General features: G+C 35.9%; 2 protein-coding genes across 3 annotated transcripts in view; both read right to left on the bottom strand.

The window, feature by feature from the left end:
* Positions 1-1026: 1026 nt before the first annotated feature.
* Positions 1027-5280, bottom strand: LOC120624007 (transcription initiation factor TFIID subunit 4). Its single transcript, XM_039890308.1, has 2 exons — positions 5036-5280; positions 1027-3223 (listed from the first exon to the last, which is right to left on the bottom strand). The coding sequence occupies exon 2, from the start codon at positions 3210-3212 to the stop codon at positions 1254-1256; it is 1959 nt and encodes a 652-aa protein (XP_039746242.1). The 5' UTR covers positions 3213-3223; positions 5036-5280; the 3' UTR covers positions 1027-1253.
* A 4010-nt stretch (positions 5281-9290) lies between these two features.
* LOC120623774 (flocculation protein FLO11) overlaps positions 9291-21864 on the bottom strand; it is a 38653-nt gene continuing 26079 nt past the window's right edge. The window contains exons 2-6 of one of the 2 annotated variants that reach the window (XM_039889997.1): positions 17015-17159; positions 13118-13246; positions 11900-12986; positions 11080-11659; positions 9291-10840 (exon numbers count right to left, since the gene is read on the bottom strand). In XM_039889997.1, the coding sequence (XP_039745931.1) occupies positions 9665-10840; positions 11080-11659; positions 11900-12986; positions 13118-13246; positions 17015-17060 (3018 nt within the window). In that variant the 5' untranslated portion in view covers positions 17061-17159 and the 3' untranslated portion in view covers positions 9291-9664. The remainder of the gene's footprint in view (positions 10841-11079; positions 11660-11899; positions 12987-13117; positions 13247-17014; positions 17160-21864) is intronic. The other variant, XM_039889998.1, reaches the window with a different exon arrangement.

The raw sequence follows: 21864 nt of genomic DNA, 5'->3' as shown, positions 1-21864 counted from the left end.
AATGGGAGCATTCCCTCTTTGTAAAAACTTTACACATTAGTAAAAAATATATTTGAATTCCTACTACAAAACTAACCCAATACCCTTTCGCTAATATACCAAATTAATTGGTGCCCATTCTTACAATCAAATCTTTAAGCGAAATTGACAGGTCTAAAAGAAGTGCTTTCTTCACAATGTTTACAGTGGACCAGGATAACGCTCTATTTGGACATGTCAATTTAAATAATTAATGTACAACGAAAGTTACCACAATATTTACATCAACCTACCATCAATCAACAAACAGTTTTGACTCTTTGGCCCGATTTAATAAAAATGAAGCCAATAGCAGGTCCTCAATTTAGGTCTTAATATTATGTTGATTGATCCCGGAGAACCTTTTCTTAGAGCTCTATGTCAGATTATTAATACGGTCCTTAAACAAAATACAAACTTGGCTATATAGAACAAAATCAAAAGGGACCGGGTATTTTAGTTTCCCAGGTAGGTACGTAGTTTGTTATACATTTAACTACATACAAAAAAAGTGTGAATTTTTCGGAATCTGTCGATTTGGCACTAAGTGCCAGATGTCAATCGCCAGTTTTCAGAAGTTTTAAACCTTTTCTTTATTATTCTCCAGGTTACGTAAAAAATATATTATTTCAATACCTTTATAATAGAGAAATGCGAGCCTAGCAGCAAATAATCATTGAAATAAGGACATACAGAATCTACATTCAGTCATTATTGTATGCAGTGTCCAAAAACAGTTAGAGTTCAACTTACATCCTTGGTATGTTGCTAACTCACTAACTTATTCCCATTTTTCCATTTTATGGTGAACGTTGAGAACATTAGAGGTAAAATAATTACTGTCAACTGCTAAATGGTATGAAGTCACTAACAGTTTGTTCGAGAAACCATTCTAGTGGTGTGGCTTTTGGATGTTTCAATATTAGTTGTGTACACAGTTTCTGTATGTTCTTAATTCTGTGCAAATAATATAAAAATATTAATATTATTTTGTTATTTGCATTTATGTCACTAATATTTATGTATTTTCCTTTTTTAAGCGAAGGCAAAACCAAAGCATCCATTTTGCATGCCATCGTAGAAGCATTTTTAATCAAGCTTTGGTTCGGCCTTTACATAAAAACAACCTATATGTATTATAATATAAAGTACCTATATTTACAAACTTAAGATGAACACACTAAACAGGGATGACCGGCGGATAGGATGCCGCATAACTTCTTTAGCAGAATATTTTATTTTAGGTAACTAAGATATAACAAGAGAGAATGTGCAGTGTCTTTTTCCTGCTCCATCAGGAAGAGCATATCTCGCAAATTTATGCGCTTGAGCCGGGTGCGGAGAGCTAGTTGACTACGACCGGTAATTCCACTAGGGCCTTGTGAGCTCAGGGAGATAGGTGTATCACCAGCACCGCCTGGTCCGTCGATACGAGGTTTTTTGCGAGGACCGATCGCTTGCAATGCCGTCAGGTTAGCTTCACGTTGCCTTAATTCCTCTAATTCGACCCGCTGCATCTCCTTGGCTTTAGCCTTGAGCTTAGCTTGCTCAGGATCTTCGTTTTTAGATCTGGATTTGGCAGCTCTAAGCAACATCTCACGCTCAGAGTCCTCGCGCCGCTTTTTGTCTACCCTATCTAGTTCCTCTAGGAATTTCAATTGTCCCTTCACATCCTGAGAAACTTCGTACCGAGGGTCTGTCTTTATTTGCGAGTCGATCCGGTGCTGAGCGATTACTGCTAATTTCTCTATCATGTTTTTGAGGCGTTCCTGTACAGCGTGGTTGATCAGTGCAGCTACGTCCGCCGATGGGTCGTCGAGGCCTTGCTTAGCAGTTATTAACTTTAAACGTGCTTGCATCAAGCCTGATGGAACTAAATATTCCTCCTTACAAGATCGGATTTGTGAGCCTATCATTTCAGTAGAGCCAAGAATTCTTTGCGATTCCTCGGCCAAGTTGACACCACCCATGGCAGCTACGTCATTGATATCATCATCACCGGCCATTTTATCATCTACATATGGTAACGAGGCAAACTGTGCTGGTATCTTTTTTTCCTTTTCTTTCAGAAGTGATTTCCCAGTGGTTAGAACAGTGGAAAGACCAGAAGATGAAGGTGCCGATGGTCGTGCGAAATTAGATTTGCTGTTCACTGTCATTGTTTTTCCGGCCTTGGTCACGTTTATTTTTGTATGCACGGGAATATTTTGTAGTACAGCTATCGTGTTTCCCGCATTTTGAAGTGGTTTTTGCATTTGTATAGTTGCTGCCACTGGCTGTGGTGCCGGCGCCGACATAGTGTTAAAGGCAACCTGAGGTGAAGGTGGGTTTATTCCTTCAATTACCAATTCTTTGGTGACCAGGGACTGTCGGAGCAATGGTAAACTTTTTTTCAAGAATCCAATGAGACAAGGCTGTGGGCTGGCGTTTAGGAGTCGCTCCAGCCGGTCGCAAAACTCTTCCGGTTCCACCTGAGCATCTATTAATTCCTGAATTAGGTTTCTAACATTACGTTCAACCGACTTTGGTTCTTTGCTCGATAAATCTAGCAGATTCGCAAGGAAGTTTCTGCATTTTTCTTTCGTATTGTCTAGTGGTTTCTGTGTAGTAACAGCGGGCTGCTGAGTTACTGTTGGTGCCATAGAGACAGCAGGCGTAGCAGCAACCGGAGTAGCAATCTGTCCAGTTTGTATCTGCCCACCCAAAGAACCAGGGCCGGCAACACTCGTTGATACTGTGGGGACGCCGGAATGGGCTGGTATGGTAGAAAGCCGTAGTGTCTGAGGTTGCTGAGAAGTAAGTGTGCCGCCAGTGGGTGCTGGCCCCACTCTTAATAACTGGTATTGACCGTTTTCAGTTTTTAACAATAGATGACCTTGTTGGCCTTGCGGAAGACTTTGTAGTGTTTGAAGAGTAATACCAGGTGCAGTTGCCCTAGTTCCTACTACTTGTGGAGTTCCAATCACGACACGAGGGGACACGGTTGCGACAGACTTCTGAGCAGCAACTGATGGGGCCCCTGGTCTCATATTTAGGATTTGAACATTTGGCAAGATTGCTTGCTGTCCCGAACCAAGATTCTGTGTTGTAACCACTACATTCTGTCCCCCTTGCTTGTTGATAGTCATTACGTTGGGAATGGAGCCTGCCATGCTCGAGTTTACTGTCACTGGCACCATGTTGGACGACTGCATCTTCCTTTTACCTGTGCATAACAAACCAAAATTGTATGATATCAATTAGCCATTCTTTAAACCATTAACTCTTCAATTATATTTAATCTATTTTAATGTTCATGTGACATAATACTTCAATTTTAGATGTTAACTCTGGATAGGTTTTAAAGTTTACAATATACAATTATATTGTTTTCAAATTAAGTAAAATTATCTGTGCATATCTGAAGGTTCTTACATGAAAATATTTTACAAAAAAATATGCATGTTACAGTATATACATCCTTGTACAGTTATTACGATTAACATAATATCAAAATAAAATTGTTGAAGCCTCGCAACCTTTATTGGAACAGCATATGCAGTGGCAAAGGAATTACCTGATGGCAAGTTTAAAAGTAATCACATGCTTTTGAGATAAAAGGTGGCAACCCCCTGGTGACCGAAAGAAAAGTTACTGGATAGGGTTTCTGGACTCTGTTGCAGCTGGGTGAGCCATATAGTCATAAAAGTAACATGTATCAGGTTAATTTCCCGGAAAGGGTAAATTTATTATCATACAAAGTTCAGATATTATGCAGGCCATGCTGGAAACCTAGTATTCTTAGAGGACAATCCCTCGTTAATTTCTTATTACAAGATGTTGTTTAAGAATACTGAAATACTTAGTGGTCATTGTAATGTAGCCTCATTAATATTAGCAATTCCCTTCACATTGGTCCAGTATGAGGGCAAATAAAACACACTCTCCTGTAAGAGATTTCTTTTGTGCAGTGTGATAGTATCTCAAAACAGTGATAAGAGAGAAACATTAAAAGCATGACCATTAAGTTCATCTTATGTGTAACTAGTTTGCATTTCATTTAGTTAATAATCCATTAAGCACAACTTATATTTAGACATATTAAAATAATAAATATGAGCCATGGTATCCTAGTATGTAAGTTTTACAGGAGTTTGATTCCCAGCGTGCGCCGCTAACCTATCAGAGCTATGTGCATTTTAAGCAAATACATTTTCACTTGCCTTCAACAGAGAAAAAAACATTGTGACGAAACTTCTTTACCTGACAGTCCTCCATAATTCTCAAGTATGCACAGTTTACCAATTCTGTAATAGTCCCATAATCAGTGGTGTGCAAAGAGGGTATGCACAGAGTATGCATATGATATAAAATGAATAAAATCTCCAGTACAAGTTATTAAAAACTTAAGGCATTGTAAGAGTTTTAAAAAGCATACCCTAAAGTATTTATATCTCGTACAAGAGATTTTCTTCCTTTTATATCACCTGCATACGCTCTTTGCACACCACTGCCCATAATGGAATGCTTATGACTATGATGAGACAGTGTGACTTCAAAGATCAGTTTGGTGTGGATTGTAAAGAAGTAATAAATAAAGCAATTGTATATGTTGTTTTGCATAGTGGTAGTTTTGGTGTCAGAGAATAACATCAAAATTTTCAAGCAAACAAATGCAGGCAGCAACTACTAATGAATAATTCTTAATGTTCATCGTAATGAAATCATCTCATAGTGAAATGCACAAAAGGAGCTTGCTGGGTTGTACAGATTATGAGCTAATCATATAGCTTTGAAGTAGGAAGTAAGTTTTGAATATTTATGAGGGCAGGTTGCATGTTGTTCAAATCTGACTAATAAGGTAAAGTAAATAAAAAATTCATAAACTGATTGATTGAGGGTAACGAAAGCTACGAAAAATTATTGATGTTGATGTTTACACATTAATGTTGTGTTTACTAGTAGATTTTTGCACAATAGATTCTTGAATTAACATTATATGTACTGGGAACGTTCGATTACTTAAAATTCTCTTTACCTGTTCGTCAAACAACTTGTTTGTCTTCTAGTAGTGATCACTGATCAGCGTCGGTTTGTTTGTTCCCGAAGTTACCTCGCCATGAGTAACATTTATGCAAAGTCATCCATTGATGGTTCTTAATATACTACACTATTTTGAAATTGCGGTTGCTACATATTTTCTTGATAAAATCAACAAAATCCACATAAATTGTTAACACGGGATAATAAAATTTCTTAATAACGCCACAGACAAATAACCTATAATTTATGACGCTGTCAACTTTCACTGTCAGTGTCACATGTGACATGGTGACGTAGTGCCCATTCGGTATTTTAATTACTGATTTCATTGTTTTGGATTCTAGTTTTTTTGAGGCTAATCAAGTCGAATTTGTGTAGAATTTTTATATTCCTAGTAATTAATCTTTAACTACCTAATAAAAATACAACATTTTTGTATACAACGTATAAAATATATTATAAAAATAAAACAAATTAAAAAGAATGTTAAGTACGTATAAAAGTTTCTGATTATTTTTTGTTAAATTTCGTAATTCTTCACTTGTCACTGCGCCGCCGCTCTGCTTTTGTTCTTGTGGATATGAAATCCAACAGTAATAAAGTTTAGTGTTACTCGGATTTTTTCTTCTTCTTCTTCTTTTTGGTTTATTGGTTCTTCGCGCTGGCCGATTGAACCATTGTCAAGTGCTTATTTTGTGGTCAAGTATTCTTCAAATGTATATATTAACGATAAAAGCCAAAGAACATATGAACACTATGTTATACAAGATAACTGATTTTTTTTTAAATTTACGGCCATGGATTCAAGTCCTTTAAGGCCTTTCAAAAATATTCAGTTTAGCTTAAAACTAAGATAAGTTTAAATATTACATTTTAGCTTAAAAAGGGGTAACTGAACTTCCGACATCACTGAGACAAACAAGCTAAAGATACGAAGGCACCCATATGTGGCGCTCTTACATGACTCGTCAGGTGATGTAATTAACGCTATGGAGATTCCTAGACATGCGGTGCACCAATAGATATTGCCTAAGAGTTGGTTTAAACTATTTTCTATAGATAAAGCCGAAATTATTTCCGCGATGCATAGGTTTAGTGAAAACGAACTTGGGTGTTTTAATGTTGGCAATGAAATGCCTGTTTCAGAATCTGATTAAATTATATAATAAACTCATGTCTGTCATGTAATTTAAAAATGAAACTATCTTTAACACAGAAAAATGGCAATTAAGGAGGTAACTTATCAGAGGTTTTATTTATTACCAGGTTTTATGTGCCCTGCGGCTTCGCCGGCGTTAATTACGGGACGCAGCGTACTGCTACTTAGATTACACTTACCTCAATAAATCAAATACTAAACGTAAAGTTTTTTCAATAGTGCTGATAGTGGCAACTATAAAAAACCTATGGTATTAAGTACATATCGTATTTCAGCATATTTAAATAACTGACTGTGGTGTAGGCCAATAATATGCTTGTTCTTACTCTTGGAGCTTTACTCATCTACTATGTGAAACCCTCAATCACGTAAACAACGGAAATGATCGGCCCGTGAACCTATTCCTGTTTTGCCTTATTCAAAATACTTTTTTATTCCCAATTATTAATAATTGCAAATAATGTGTGGCATAACAGCAGCACTACATATTAGTCGGTAGCGCTGGGTAAGCAACGTTAACCAGAGTTAGTGAATGGATGGGTGGCCGTCTTTGGAAATTTGAAAGATAATTTAATAGTGTAATTTCAAATAATGAAAAGTTTTTAGTGACAGACTTTCATAGAAGGGCAAGTTAACGATAAGAATATTTTTATCGTAAAGCAATTCAGCAACAGCGTCCATTCTATCACTTTTCATTCACTGGCCAAACTAAGCTAAAATAATAAACTATGTGAAAAAAATTTAGAGAAAAATTTAATAGAGTTTCTTGCCGGCTTCTTCTTGGTTACATCTGCCTTCCAAGCCGTTGGTAGTATTTATAAAGTAGGCATACTTGGAATGAAAAAGTTCAAACGCATCGAAATATAATCCAGTTCATTTAGTTAATGGTTTTTTATATTGATTTATATTATAGACATGCATCCAGAATGAATAGGCATACTGTAGGTGACATATACGCGCCACCTTAGGCTGCGTCATCACTTACCATCAGGAGTGAATGCAGAAATGCGGTAAGAAGTCAGCCAATAAAAGTATAAAGACACATTTATTTTGTAAACTTTTTATAACTAAGTATAACTTGATAATTGCCAGATATGTTATTAACTAACAATAAATAAAAATAAATTTATTAACATTGTAAGGAATGTGCTAATAGGGTAAACTTATTTAATTAATTTATAATTTTCGTATTTTTCATCCGCGAGTACCTACCTATCATGGTTTTTTACAATTGCCGTGGAAACCGTTTGTTTTTCTGCAATAAATAATAGTCTATGTTATTCTCGGTCCTTTCAACTAACTCTATGCTAAAAATCAAGGTGATAACTAAGCCACAAGGCTTAGTTACGGCGTAAGAAGCGAAAGCGTAAAAAATAAACACACTTTTGCATTAAAATATAAGTCCTACTTTTTATTATTGCTTTTTTTACTCTCCTTCCCTCTGCAGCTTTCGTACGGGCTCTTAGAAAGAGTAAAAAGATCTCATAAAGAGTATTTTCTTGTTCACATATTTTCTTGTTTATGATTGTCGCTACTTTTGGTACTAAATCAATAAATAAAAAACGCCAGAAACTTTCAATTTTTATTAAAAATGCTGTAGCCTACATACAGAATGAAAATGAAATCAGAAATGTAACTTCACAGGCTTTCGAGGTACCTACATTGTTTACCGTCTCTGAGACTTGAATCCGAAACGCCAATAGTATTTACCGAAAGAAATCAGATACAGCCCCTAACGTCACATTCTAAATTTAAATGAAGTGACACCTGTCACCCTATACCCTATACCCACGCGTCGCGGTGCATATGACTGTCTTTTATCTTCAATAGGGTTGTCATAAGTAAACACTTAAGAGTGTTTTGAATTAGTTGGCAAGTAAAAATAAATTTGCTTCTTTTGATTTACTATTTTAACAGAGCGATTCCTTATGATATAAACTTATGCACCCTTCAACAGTATTTCAAAATTCGCTTTTACGTTGTTTGCGAACTGCTTCGTGGCGAAGCGAAATTGTCGAGTTCTAACTATTCCTAGACTTTTCGGCCCTGTAATAAATCTGTGTGCAGTATTTATGAAAATAAAAAAAAAACCCGTGTCTGAGAGCATGATAGGATTGTCTTTGCGGGTTTTATCGGTTACTACTTACTATCACTCAAATGTGATAGTGATCATTAAAGCCCGCAAACCCGCAAAATTGGAGCTGCGTGGTGGGACTCTTAACTTAAGCTCTCTGTCCTATGAGAGAGGCTTTTGCCCACTTGGCTCCATTAATTAGCTAATGGTGATGATAAAACGTTTGCTTAAACTAACGTTGGTTTAAGCAAACTTCTCAAAATTATACTTTTCAACGAAAATCAAAATCCAAACGCGAATATTAGGTATAGGTTATTAAGTTCATATAACAGCTTCCATTTATCTTAGTTCCATTCTCCAGGCCTCTTTGTTTATCTCGTTTACGTTCCCTGTGAAACGGGTTTAATTATAGATACCATGGGAAATAGAGCTTGCATTTTTCTGAAATATTACACGTTCAAGTAAATTTGATACATTTTACTTTCTAGAGGTATTTTTCAGTTGAAGATGAAACTTTGAAGTAAGTGTGATAAACTTTTAGCACGAGCCGTTCACGGGTGTACTCGACCGATTTTGATTAAACTTAGCGCATTATTAAAACCTCACCTCTTAAAGTCGGTTATATTGTTTTTTATGTAACGTGTACAAATCTATAAACCGAAATTTTTTTATTAATGCTATTACTTAAACGATAGCTAAAAAAAAAAAACGATTAACCTCATCAGCACAAAGAGTGAAAAAAATGAGTTAGCTGTACGATAAGTATATTTATGACTATAATATAGCTTTTATATTGCATTTACACTTTATTGACTCTTTATGATACTTGGGATTTCTATTTCATTATGAACCAATTTATTTAAAGCATAAATTTACAAAATGTATAAAAATACAATAGTGTTATCTACAATTACAATGGTTTATAATATACTATATTGTAATTACAAAAGGTGATAATATTAAATATGTACAAGATATTGATAATATAAATTACGTATATTTACAAAGCACATTTGACTAATAACTAAATACTCTATAAGAAAATTGCGGTACATTACGGTATAAATTTTATACCTATTTTTCACAATTATTCTTAACTAGTAATCCTCAGGTATTTAACAATATTAAGGTTACTATCAAATTTATTCTCTTCGGCATTTTAACACTTTAATAAAGGAACACAGCGTACAGTTTATATGCTCTTTCACAAATGTTAATACCAAATCTTAAGAATTTACTTCTAAATCGTATGAGCAATATAGTTCACTATCACTATTAAGCATTCAGCTCTAAAGTTCACTTTTTATACGATTATTACACGCATGAACACTGACTTTGACTTAGTTTTAGAATTAATTGCCATTTACTTATAAACTACTGGCCTAATTTCTCTATCCTACATATGGGAATGGAGGATATGGCGCCGGGAAGTATCCTGGGAAGTTTGCGCTTGGTTGTACCGGAATAGATGACGTAACGTAAGACGTCAATACAGTCGGAACAACTTTAGTTGTGAACAATGTCGTGTACAGTGTCTTCGCACCGAATGTCAATTTTATAATTTGACTATCTGTTGCAACAACTTCAGTGTTCAAAACAACTGGGGTCGAAGTTACAGTGAATTGTTGCTGTTGTTGGAAGAGCGGGTTGAGTGGCAACGCTGGTAGGCTGCTAGTACCAATTTCATATTCCGTTTTCGTTATTGTTGCTACCGGTCTAGAAAGTGTACTATGAATTGTATTCTTGCCATCAAATAATGGAATTACATGTGATTCGTAAATGGTCTCGTATTTGAGAATTGGCTTCGATGTTGTGACGACGTTCGGAATTTGTGCTGCTGCCGCTGGATTGAGCAGTCTTAAAAGGGCCAACTGTTGGGCTTGTTCAGGACTCAAAGCTGGAGTTGAAGGGTTTGGTGGTTCTGTTACTTGGTTGTTTTTGTTTTGTCCGTGAGCTTTCTTTAGTCGTAAGTGATTATCTCTATATTTATCTATTTCTGCTAAATCAAAGTTGGATCCTATATTTGAAAGATCCAAATCCGGAGGAAAGACGCGGCGTGGTGCTCCATCTTCGTCTTCATTGCTGTCACCAAAATCTAACTCCAGGTGAAGTTCAGATCCAGCTTCATCTAAGCGACTGTTAAACTCCTTAAGGGTTTTGCTTGGTATGAACTGGAAGAATTCCATTGGAGGTAGTGTTTTTGTAGCTGTTACGAGTCTTGTTATTTGATAGGTCTGTATAAAGGTAAGACTACTGGTTATGTTAGGCTCCCTTACGATTGGCAATATGTGTGTTTTAAGCATATTTTGTGTCGTACTAAATGTTTCAGTAATAGTTTCTAGCGGAGGAGTTTCGACATCTGAGGAAAGTGTTATTGCGGGTAAAGTTGCTATACTGGAATCCAAAAAATAGTTATCTTTTCCATAAGGTGAAGCAGTAGCCAATATGTTTTCAGTTAGTGGTTCATTTAGTGGATTTTGTGAATTAAAAGGCATCTGGGTAGGTTCGATTCGTTTTTCAATAGTCGTTGTCACTGTTATAATGCGTGTGTTTTTTACACGTCCAACCTGTAAGCAAAAACAATATGTAGGTTAATTCAAATTCAAATTCAAATCTTTATTTGCGTGATTGCAGGTTTACAAATTTGATCTTATAATAAAACATAACAAGTTCCGTGCTACAATCTTCCATTCTATCTATTTTATTTATATTATAATATTCTATTTAAATCGGATATAGTATATCAGGACTATTCAGAAAAGCACTTCATTTTGAACTATCCCAGTAACTACTTTAAAATACTTACCTGAAAAGTGTAAGGTGACTTAAGCGTTGCGATTTCGTAATAAACATCTCGAAAATCAGCTGGCGTGGAAATTTCTACTTTAAGTGTTTCAACTGGTGGAGGTTTTTCTAAGGTGTCATCAGTATCGTTTTCGACTAGAGTTCCAGGTCCACTCTGAGAACCAGATTGCTCTAAATCATTATCAGATCTTGCTTGGAGTTCGTTAGATGGCGAATCGTCAAACAGCGGATTTAAACTTGGCGTTGTTTGTTGCTCATCGTCACTGTTTGACTTGCGAATAGTAACTTTAGGTTTAGGACTTGTTTTATACTGCCAACGTCCAGACCCTGGTGCTCGATTAAGCTTAAATTTATAAACGCTTGTTGGTGCTGGTGTGACTTGCTCCACTGCTGTAGGCTGTATACGAGACTTGAACCCACGTCTTCCTTGACTGTCACTGTTGCTTGAAGGTGTCACTGTGGTTTTATGACCAGAGTTTCGGTTGCTTTTTCTTCTATTAGAGAAAGGCGGTGACGACGATTCACTGAAAACAGATATGGTTGCCAGTTGAGGTTTGTTTGCTGGTCGACCAAAACGTGTACTGAAAATTGAGAATTAGCGTGTAAAATTTACAATGTGAACGTGAATGTGAGATATTACTGCTGGTTTTTGTAAATTACAAAGATGATAATGAAGAGCATTAAATAATAATAAATAAGCTTTAACTGCGAATGTAATTCTTTTCTATCATAGAAAAACAGATCATAAGTTTAAAGACAACACATAATAAATAGTGATGCGTGAAGTACAGCATGTAAGTTTATCTTTGCAGAAATCATACCTCTGAGTGCGTTGAGCATGTGAAGAATTTCTGTTTTTGAATTTTTTGCCTTGGCTAGGAGGCTCAGCACTCTCGACATTATCACCATTTTGAGGCTTGTGACGATTTTTAAAAGAACTTCCACTATTTCCTTGTCGCCGCGGTGTTTTATTGTTGTTATCTCCATCACCGACAGATGGAGTAGGTTCAAGATTATGCCTATGATTCTTTGATATGGCAGGTGCAGCTGTTTTTAAGATTCTATGAGGAGAACTTGGTGATATTTTTGCTTTATGGCCAGATTGCAATATTTTTGAGTTGCTGTTTAAGACTTGGGCGTATTTTCCTGATATATATGTACCTATGACACTGGTTTCATGAACTGTTGTAAGCCCATCTTTAACAATTGTTCCTCCAAGAGTAGTAACTAAACCTATTGGATGTTCATCATCTTCTGGAGGTGGAGTTGGCTGGTGACGGTTTTTTAAATTATTCTTTGGCTTCTGTGCATGTGCTTTTGATGGTCGTAAATTAATTACTCGATAAGTCTCCTCTACAAATTCTGAAGGTTGTCGTGACAGATAATCATATTCTGGCTCACCAATGTTATTAGAAACTAAAATTGCGGGTTCTTCTTCAACTTGGCTCGACTTTATTTGAATTGCGCTACTAATTTTGGTGTTAATTATTGAAGATGGTGCAGGATTTTGTTTTACTTCAACTTTACTACTTACTATATTGGTTACACTTTTAATAGCTTGATTTTTTTGCTGCTTCTTAGCTTGTGAAGATGGTTTGTTAGGTTTCACCGCTGGTTGTTTTGGGCTATTTTCAACAATTTTAGAGGGCCCCGCAACCACTTCAACTTTTGTTATTATTTGTTTTTGTTCTTTAGGAACCGATTTAGAAATACTGATAACTTTATCGTCTTTTTTTGGAGGAGACGTTACCACGGAAATAGCACTTGAAGCCACGACTGGTGCTTTATTAGTTTTATCCTTATCTGAGGTTTTCGTTGGTTTGATCGCCTCCGGCTTAACGTTGTTAATAGGTGGTGGTTTAGTTTCAATAATATTTTCTTGAACAGATTTTTCTGTTTGCGGTGGTTCTAAACAAAAAAATAGCCTATTAATATATTATCATAAAATATTCAAATGATTATTTATGAAGCCATACAATTTTTATTTAAATTAGTTGTTAGAATAAACAAGCAAAATTGATAGATGAATGTAAATCGACCTGGAGGAGGTGCAGATTGTGGTGAGAAAACCATGACAGTGTTCCCGATCGTAGTTGTAAAATCCAGGAACCCGTAGACAGTTTGAGTGAGGAAATTGTTAGCGGGTCCCTCGCCTGCCGCTATGCTACCTGGAAATATTACAAGATCGTTTGTAAATACACACATATAGTATAACATAAAAAGCATTTATTTCCATATGACTAAAGAAGGCACCTTATTCAATGAATTTATAATTTTGTTAAATCCCAGTGTTTGCCATTATGTATATTACGGTATTAGAGCCTATCATTAGAGAATCAAATGACAAGTTAATTTTTTAAAAAAAACGAAGCCAATTTAAATGTATTCACTAAGTTTCAGTTATTTAAAAAGCAGTTATTTTAGCTTGCAGACAATTGAGAGATAAAAAAGCCATCGAATGTGTTACTTCAATATCATTAAGCTCTAAATCGTCTGTAATAATACCTAGTCTTGGTTTAAAACGGGGGCAGATACGATGAAAGCTACGCGTAATATATGCGTGTTCTGTTTCATGGATAAATGATGTGTGATGTCGTTTTCTTTAATGGTTTAAGGAAAAGGATGGGGGTAATATATTAAGTATGTTTTTACCTTAAAATAAATAGAGTCTCAATGTTTTGTACCCCTTTGTACCGAACAAATAAAAAAACAATAAAGTGGTCTTCTTTCAAGCAATTTAAAATTGCAACGTTTCTATGTATGAAAGTTTATTTTTCCGGTTCAAAATTAATTTTCAACAATTTGTAATGTAATATGGGTTTGTAATTTTTAAAGTATGTGTTGTTCGGATGACAATAGATAGTCATTGTAATTACAATGGAGGGCTCGTAGACTCTCTAATAGTATACAACCAAGTTTGTGTATTTTTGTTTTGTTCGCATTACTCGTTTCATTATCCATTGCAACAAGGTAAGAATTGAAGCCCATTTTGAATTTTTACAAAAGTTGTTCGCTTTTACTATAAATAACTTCACCAATCCGCACTGGGCCAGCGCCAGCGTGGTGGACCATTGCCTTAACCCTTTCTCATTTTGGGAGGAAATCCGTGCCATGATGATGATGACTATAAATAAATGATTAGTTGCGCAAAATAGCTCTTTATATTTTACTAGCAGCAGCTGTTGCCCGCGTTCTATATTAAAAAGTACCCTTTGAACAGTACGAACAGTAAGTTTGTCCTTTTTACAAACTCTATACCATAAATCAGTCTATTCATTGCTTAGGAAGGACAATCAAACAAACACTTTCGCATTTATAATATTAGTAAGCACTTGCTGTTCCCCACGTTCTTTGTCCATTTATTTATTAGTTTTTTTACAAATCCCGTGGGTGGTGGTTTGATAAAAGTAAAAACAAGTTCTTGAAATGAACCAAGGTTGACTGGTAGAGAGTGCTAAACATTAAGTTCGACTTTTTTACATTGTATATTATACAAAGTTTGAAAAAAAAAAAAGTAATCTATATGCTCTACTTCCTTTTGAGTGACTCTATGCCAAAAATTAAGTTGATTTGTTGGAATCCGTACAGGAAGGACAAACAAAATCACTTTCGCATTGATAATATTTAACCACAATATAGAAAGGACTAGTAAGGATATGTCGCATACCTACACTACTACTAGGTACTTCCAGCTTGCTTAACATTTCCATCTATTGGTTCGTATTTCAGAGTGTCTTATTTACTCAGAAGTTAAAGTAAAGTTGCTAAAATTTGGCACAAATTTAAACTACCACCGCATTATACAGCTAAGCTCAAGCCTTGTCGTGCGTTGCCAAATACAAATTTATGTCGCATTTTCATAGAAAGCGGGGAACAAAATTCTGGCGGGGCCCGGGGTCGTGTCGCTATATCCATGTTATTTCCGGGCCATTTGCCATCAAGTGGGTTGAGATAGTCCACCTTAGATACGATCGGGACCGCCTCCCTATTCCAATCTATGTGTTTTCAATTACTTTGCTCTAAACATTTTCATTCGCTCTGTAGTACTTTGTATGCATCGTTCGTTCGGTCTAATGTTTTTGGGTCTAACCAGAATGGCTATTGTTATTTTTGTTGCCACTTCAGTAGATTCTCAGACTATTTGCGGGGAGAATTAATAGATATTTTCAAGTAACGATGACGTAAGAAATGGAAACAATTAAGCAGTCTCGAGAGACAAGGACAGAGCTCGTCCGGGTACTATCGCCATGCTTATATTTGCCATCAAGTTGTAGGAGTATCAATCCTGTGTCTTAAGAGCGTGGTTCCGGTGTAATTACAGGCTCATGAGGCTTAACACCTACACCTTAAATTGATAGACACAGGGCGGCATGTTTCAAAACGTGCTCCTTGCATGCCCTGTGAACTGTTGCTCTGTTTATAGGCAGCGGTTTTCCACTTACGATCGGCCATATATTGTTACTATTAACAAAAAAAAAAATAAGCAACTGGACTCTAGAATTATATTTTTGAATAGTGGATGGTGATTATCATTTTCATCGTAGTTCTGTAGATCCATAAATAGTTTTTAGATGGAAGTAACATATTGTTTACTTCCTTACCTGCTAATACTATAAATGGGAAAGTCAGTTTGTCTGTGTTTCCTGAACGCCCTCACTAAGCAACCTATCAACTTGATTTGGTTGAAAGGACGGAGAGTAACATACGGTACTTTTTAACCCAGTACAACAAGCGGTTCCTACGGAATTTGTAAAAAACCGTAATAAACGCGGACAAAAAACGGCGAGCTACAGCTAGTATTGTTTATAATAATCCCCGTCTATTAGCTATGCCTTACGATGGACTGAAAGCTTATGTGCTATAGAGTTGGTGAACAACGGTGCCTTCTCTTTTGTACACAAATCTCATAGCATATTCTTAAAATAGCGCTTTCCTTTAATAAAAATAATACGATAGACATACAGTGGCGTGAACTTCATACATGCACGAAAGCACTGCATACCCTAAAATTGGAATATAGCCCGGATTTTTGCCATTTTGTGCCATTTTCCTGCTGTATGCATACCCTGGTAAGAAACCCAGACATAGTATTCCCTACTGTACTGTTCAATTTGGTGTAGTTTACATATTTGTGTCCAATAGAATTGGCATCAATGCCAATTTCTAACAACCCCCGGTAAGGTTATTGAGAATTACTTAATAGAAGAAATCTAATAAGAAAGACAATTTCTGCGCCGTCGGAATATTCGAGTGCGCATTATGAGGTTTCAATTCGCGGGTAGAACTTAATTTTTTTGTAATTGCTTTCATGATAGAGGCCTATGTATATCAGTATGACATTAATAAATAGATAAATAGATATACTACGACAATAACACACATCCAGTGGCGTGCATATAGGGTATGTACAGAGTATGCAGATGATATAAAATGAAGAAAATCTCCAGTACGTGTTATAAATACTTAAGGGTAGATGTTGAATAACTCTTACAATGTCTATCCGTAAGTTTTTTATAACTCATACTGGAGATTTTCTTCATTTTATATCATCTGCGTACCCTGTGCATACACTCTATGCACGCCACTGCACACATCGCCATCTAGCCCCAAGTAAGCGTAGCTTGTGTTATGGGTACTAAGATAACTGATGAATTTTTTTTTATGACTAAAATACACATAAATACTTATAAAATACAGATAAACACCCAGACACTGAAAAATATTCATGTTCATCACACAAACATTTTCCAGTTGTGGGAATCGAACCCACGGCCTCTGACTCAGAAAGCAGGGTCGCTGCCCACTGCGCCACTCTGCCGTCAAACACATTAATTGGCTGTATATGTAATAGTATTATTACGATGAATGGATATAGGGACGGAGAATGAAAATATCTGTAAAAAAACGTGTAAAAAAAAAGTGGTACGACAACTTACATAGGTGGGCAGAAACCGCCAAAAAGATAAATATCCGACGATCCATGGCACGTTTTTTCGTTTGTCCGCTTGTACCAAAATTATCACGCTGAGAAGTGACTGTGGCGAACTCGCATTTTGATTAATGCGCTCGCGTAGTGGATACCTGGAGCAAAAGAGAGTATTTATGTGAAACATGATGATGTTATTAACTAATTACTAATTTATTCATACAACTAATCGGTGGATAAAATTAACTAATTTGATTAAGTGTATACAATCAGTTGTATTTATTAGTTAGATGATGGCGTGGGCAGCGTCAATATATTTCATTATTTTTTTATTTGGAACGCTATACAGTCTTATTTAAAGTGGAAATGTTTTTTTTATTATTATTCATTACTATAAGTATTAGATTTAAATATATTTATCTACTCCCATATTTTTAGTCCTCTAAAAAAGATTTTAAAACAGTACGCTCATTGCCCACATTAAAATATCCGATGTTCTAATAACTAACTACAGTACAGTACTAACTATCCAAATGGATTATAATAGTTAGTACTACTGTATTGTATTGTACTGAATTTCATAATAGCGGTCCTTCTTTTCCCACCGTTTTTAGCCACATTCTCTACGCACGTTTCGATGATCGAGATTTTTCCTACAATGACCGTTAGCATCGCCTGAGGATGCCCCGAACTCGGAGCGAAACGTGCGTAGAGGGTACATGTTGGAAAATATATTTGGTGTGGTTTCCATAGACTTAAGAAATAATAAATTACACTGGTGCTTGGTTTTCGAGGTTTGTATCAAATTAAGCTTAAGTTTAATAACATATACTCTTGGAATTCTTCTACTTAAATAGCCTTCCTCTATCCCATCATGCGTCTTGGTCAAGCGCGATGCGATATCATAATAAAATGTTTTCATACGGTAAGCTGCTTCCGATGAATATAGTCTTACATTCAGGTCATAATAAATCAAATAAATGTTTGCTATAATTTAATATTGCTTTATGAATAAAATCAATGCATTTCAGTAATCAAAACAATCGTTGAAAATTCGAAATCGCAGACTTATTTCAGCGGCCCAATTTACTGTGCAGAACCCCGTGAGGTGATACTGCCTGTAGAACCCGCACTGTTTTCATGGATATCGTTAAACAGTCGTTCCGCTCGGTATCATTGGGCTTTGACATACCAAAGTTTAAACCTAGGGATCAAAAGGTCCTGGGTTCGAATCCCAGGTCGGGTAAAAAATTGTAAACACTTTTGGTAATAGTCACTTGTGGTAATAGTCGTTGAAGCCCACAAACCCGCATTGGAGCAGCGCGGGTCTTTCACTATTACCGTCTTTCCTATGACAGGTGAGGCCTTTGCCCAGAAGTGATATAGTAATTGATAATAAATAATATTTTCATCATCATCATCATTATCACTCATTACCGGCTCAATGCACAATGCACGAGTCGGTAATGACTCAAAATGAGAAGTGTTTATGCAGTAGTCTTACCACGCTGACCAAGTGCGAATTGATAGATTACACACGCCTTTAACAACAATAAGGAGAATTCTTATTGTTTTTTTTCCTTCAATGTTTAAGCAAGTAATATTTAATTAATTATATTAAAAATTCACATATTTTTGAAAAGTTAGAGATGCTTGTCTGGGAACGAATTCGGTCTATAAACCATTGGGTCAGCTTGCAATTCTTATCAATATTTTTATCAAGTACCTACTGACTAAACTTTTATCGTCTTTTATCGAGCTGCTGAAAAATCGTGCGTTATTTTTATTTCTAAAGAATTGACTTGCAATCATAAAGAGGTTTTGATAGATGCATGTGGGATTTAAAATTCTCAGGATTAAAAAATTACATACTAGATATATTTTACGCGCTGCGGTGCGGATTAAATTAGCGCGAATAATTTGTTACCCATTTCAGAAAAAAAGTACAAAAATCGCGTGGAAATTTATTCGCAGCGCGTGTTAGGTGAAATTCCGTAAGTATAATTTTAAACGCGCGGATGTTTTTCGCAGTGCGATTTAAGGCAACCATAATAGAAGAGTTATTTAATTAAACATGTCTCTAGTTTCTAAGCTGCATCTTTGTAATAATGTGGTTTGACTGCTACATTGGTATATCGATCTCCCCTGGTCCGATTTTCGCCGACAAAGACTATGTCGCTTTTAAATTGAATAGGGATATAAGTTAAATATAACTGCCATGGTTAACAGGTTAGCCCGCTACTGTGTTGGACTGTATCATTACTTACCTTCAGGTTACCGTTAGGTTAGGTTAGGTTAGTACTAAAAATAAAAATAAAGTTAGCCCGTTATTCTCAACAATGCATTGACAAAACAAAACCTTCTGTCAAGAATCCTCCTCCATAAAAATCTCAGTACCAACATTCACCACCGTGTCTCCGAGAGCACGTGAAGCCGACGGGTCAGGTTATTGACAAAAACGTGATAATAATTATTATTGTTAAACCCTACCACCCCGCATTAGAGCAGCGCGGTTAGTATCTTCTAAAACCCCCTCTCCTACGAAAAAGGAGGCCTGCGTACAGCAGTGGGACGTTAATATGCTTTTTTTTGTCGCCAAACGCTTATGATCCTATGATTTATAGTATCTCTACGTAAAACCATCTCACTGGCATAACCAATGTTTCGTGTAGTGCAGTACATAAATATGTCGAGGAACATTTAGTTCCCAGTATTGCGGTTTCACAACAAATTAAAACTTTATTTACATTCTCATAAATTTCACGAATCACTACTGCAATTAAAATAAATTTATTGTCATGTTAAATTAAGTTGCAGTTTATTTATGACTGACGTGTGGGCCGAGACCTCATCTCTCGTGGGAAATGACGGCCCTAGAAATTAGTTATTTTTAATTAACATTGGTAGTTTGGGTTTGGGCGTCCTTGGACCACTCATCTATCCTTTTTCATGAGAGAAGCCTTATGCCCAGTACTGCGACTTTAATGAGGCTTACAGTGGTGCTCTCGTAGTTCACATTTAAATTAGCGATTGAAGTAATCATTCTCGCCACAATACAGTACACAAAAAGTGCCTTCTATGCCCGAACAACAATTTGAACTTTAGCTCTGATAGGTACTATTCTCATACTAATGAAAAAATGCAAGGAATTAATCATATGGCAATTGTCACCAAATACCTGGTAACGTAACGTGCATATATTGTAACGCCACATGGTGACCTCTTGCCACGCCATTAGTTTTTCAGTATTTACAGGATATGCCTCCTTGAATATGCGATGATAGCCTAGTATGGGCTGATAGCTTCACTTTATGTTAGCCGATATTAAAACTTTTTGATACGATATTGGAGTCTAAGTGGAAACACCACAGGTGTTTTACAACGGAGACTGGGACGGAAGGTTGAAGAACAGCAGCCTTTCAGGACTAGTGGTAGGATTAGATTTAATTAGTAGGACAGGAAAGGTGGATCTTATTCAAACAAGTTTTCAAATTACTGTATAGAGCTCTAAAGTTTCCAAATTGCAGATGATTTTGGTTTTGAGATTGTCAGCAAGTACAACGTCCCGATTTTGGATAAGAGAAGGAGATTTGATTGAGGCGCTCCAGAAGTGTGATTCATACTCAATATTTCTAAGTAGAGTAGTAAGCGTTGGAGATAATTAATTAATTTCATTAATGAAATCAACTGGTAAATTTATATTTTAGCACATATTACAATTTAAATTAATTAATAATTAATTACAGCTTAATTAATTTCGAGTAATGGTGTAAATGTAGAAGAGGCTAATTGGTTTGGAAGACCGCAAATTGTTTACTATGGAAATCAGTTAAACCCCGGACAAGCTACCTAAATAAACAAAACTGTTTGCAGAAATGTATTGTATTAACATTTCAATTGGGCCCCATGTAACTCGTTCAATGGAAAATATTTCACAAATTGTTAAAATTAGTTTGAATTTTGATGGAAGTACATAAAAGGGAGTTTAAAAATTGCTGTGATAGTTGAAAAGGTCGCAAAGAGACTTTTACGATGGTATGATCACATCCTTAAACGTACATAATATGGCCTTGCAATACAATCGCCGATGATGAAGCGTACGAGTGCAAAAAAAGCTCACCTATTATTTACATAGCACGATTAGCAACGATTTAAAATCTAACAGTTTATTAGGAATTCTACACAGATGTACAAGCAATGACCCCTAAACTAAGCTAGTTATTACAGATAATAGAATATCAAAAGAAATTCAAGCAGCTATGCCACCATTTCAATCCCTGAACTCGTAAAAATATCAAAATTAACTGAAATAACTTGCCGCGCCGATCGACTCGATTTAAATCCTCTGCGGAACAAACTTGAATAGAATCCGTTACGTACTTTTTCAGGTAACAGCTTAAAACAGACTGCGTTGGAATGATAGAAGTGATGAAGTTACCTGTGTAAAAATATTATAACATCGAAAGCGTGTTCGTTGAAACAAAACAACAGGTTGGTGTGATTATTTGCACAGATATACCCCCTTTTTGATTAACGTCCAAAAATAAATCTTTAGTCAATTTCAGTAGTTCTATCCTTTTTCTACTCTTCTACAGGCAAGGATAGACCTACTATATTCAATCTATCATCTAAAGGTTTTGGATTATATTGATAACTTAGGGCGATAGGCTGTTCATAAAAAATGGTTCCTATGGGGATATTGCCTTTTTAATCCTTTCTTAATTTTATAAATTTGAAAGGAACTGTTTGTTTGATTTTATGCAGCTTGTTTTTACGCAGAAGCTTTTGCAATAATAACATTACTAGGGAAGGGTAGGGGTACAAAAAAAATACACGCGGTTGAGAAAAAAGTTTGCACTA

Source organism: Pararge aegeria, chromosome 5 (assembly GCF_905163445.1).
Source record: "Pararge aegeria chromosome 5, ilParAegt1.1, whole genome shotgun sequence".
NCBI classification, from domain to species: domain Eukaryota; kingdom Metazoa; phylum Arthropoda; class Insecta; order Lepidoptera; family Nymphalidae; genus Pararge; species Pararge aegeria.
This window is presented reverse-complemented; position numbering and strand designations above follow the sequence as displayed.

Excerpts from the sequence above, each read along its gene's own strand:
- LOC120624007 (XM_039890308.1), bottom strand. The coding sequence starts at position 3,212 with ATGCAGTCGTCCAACATGGTGCCAGTGACAGTAAACTCGAGCATGGCA.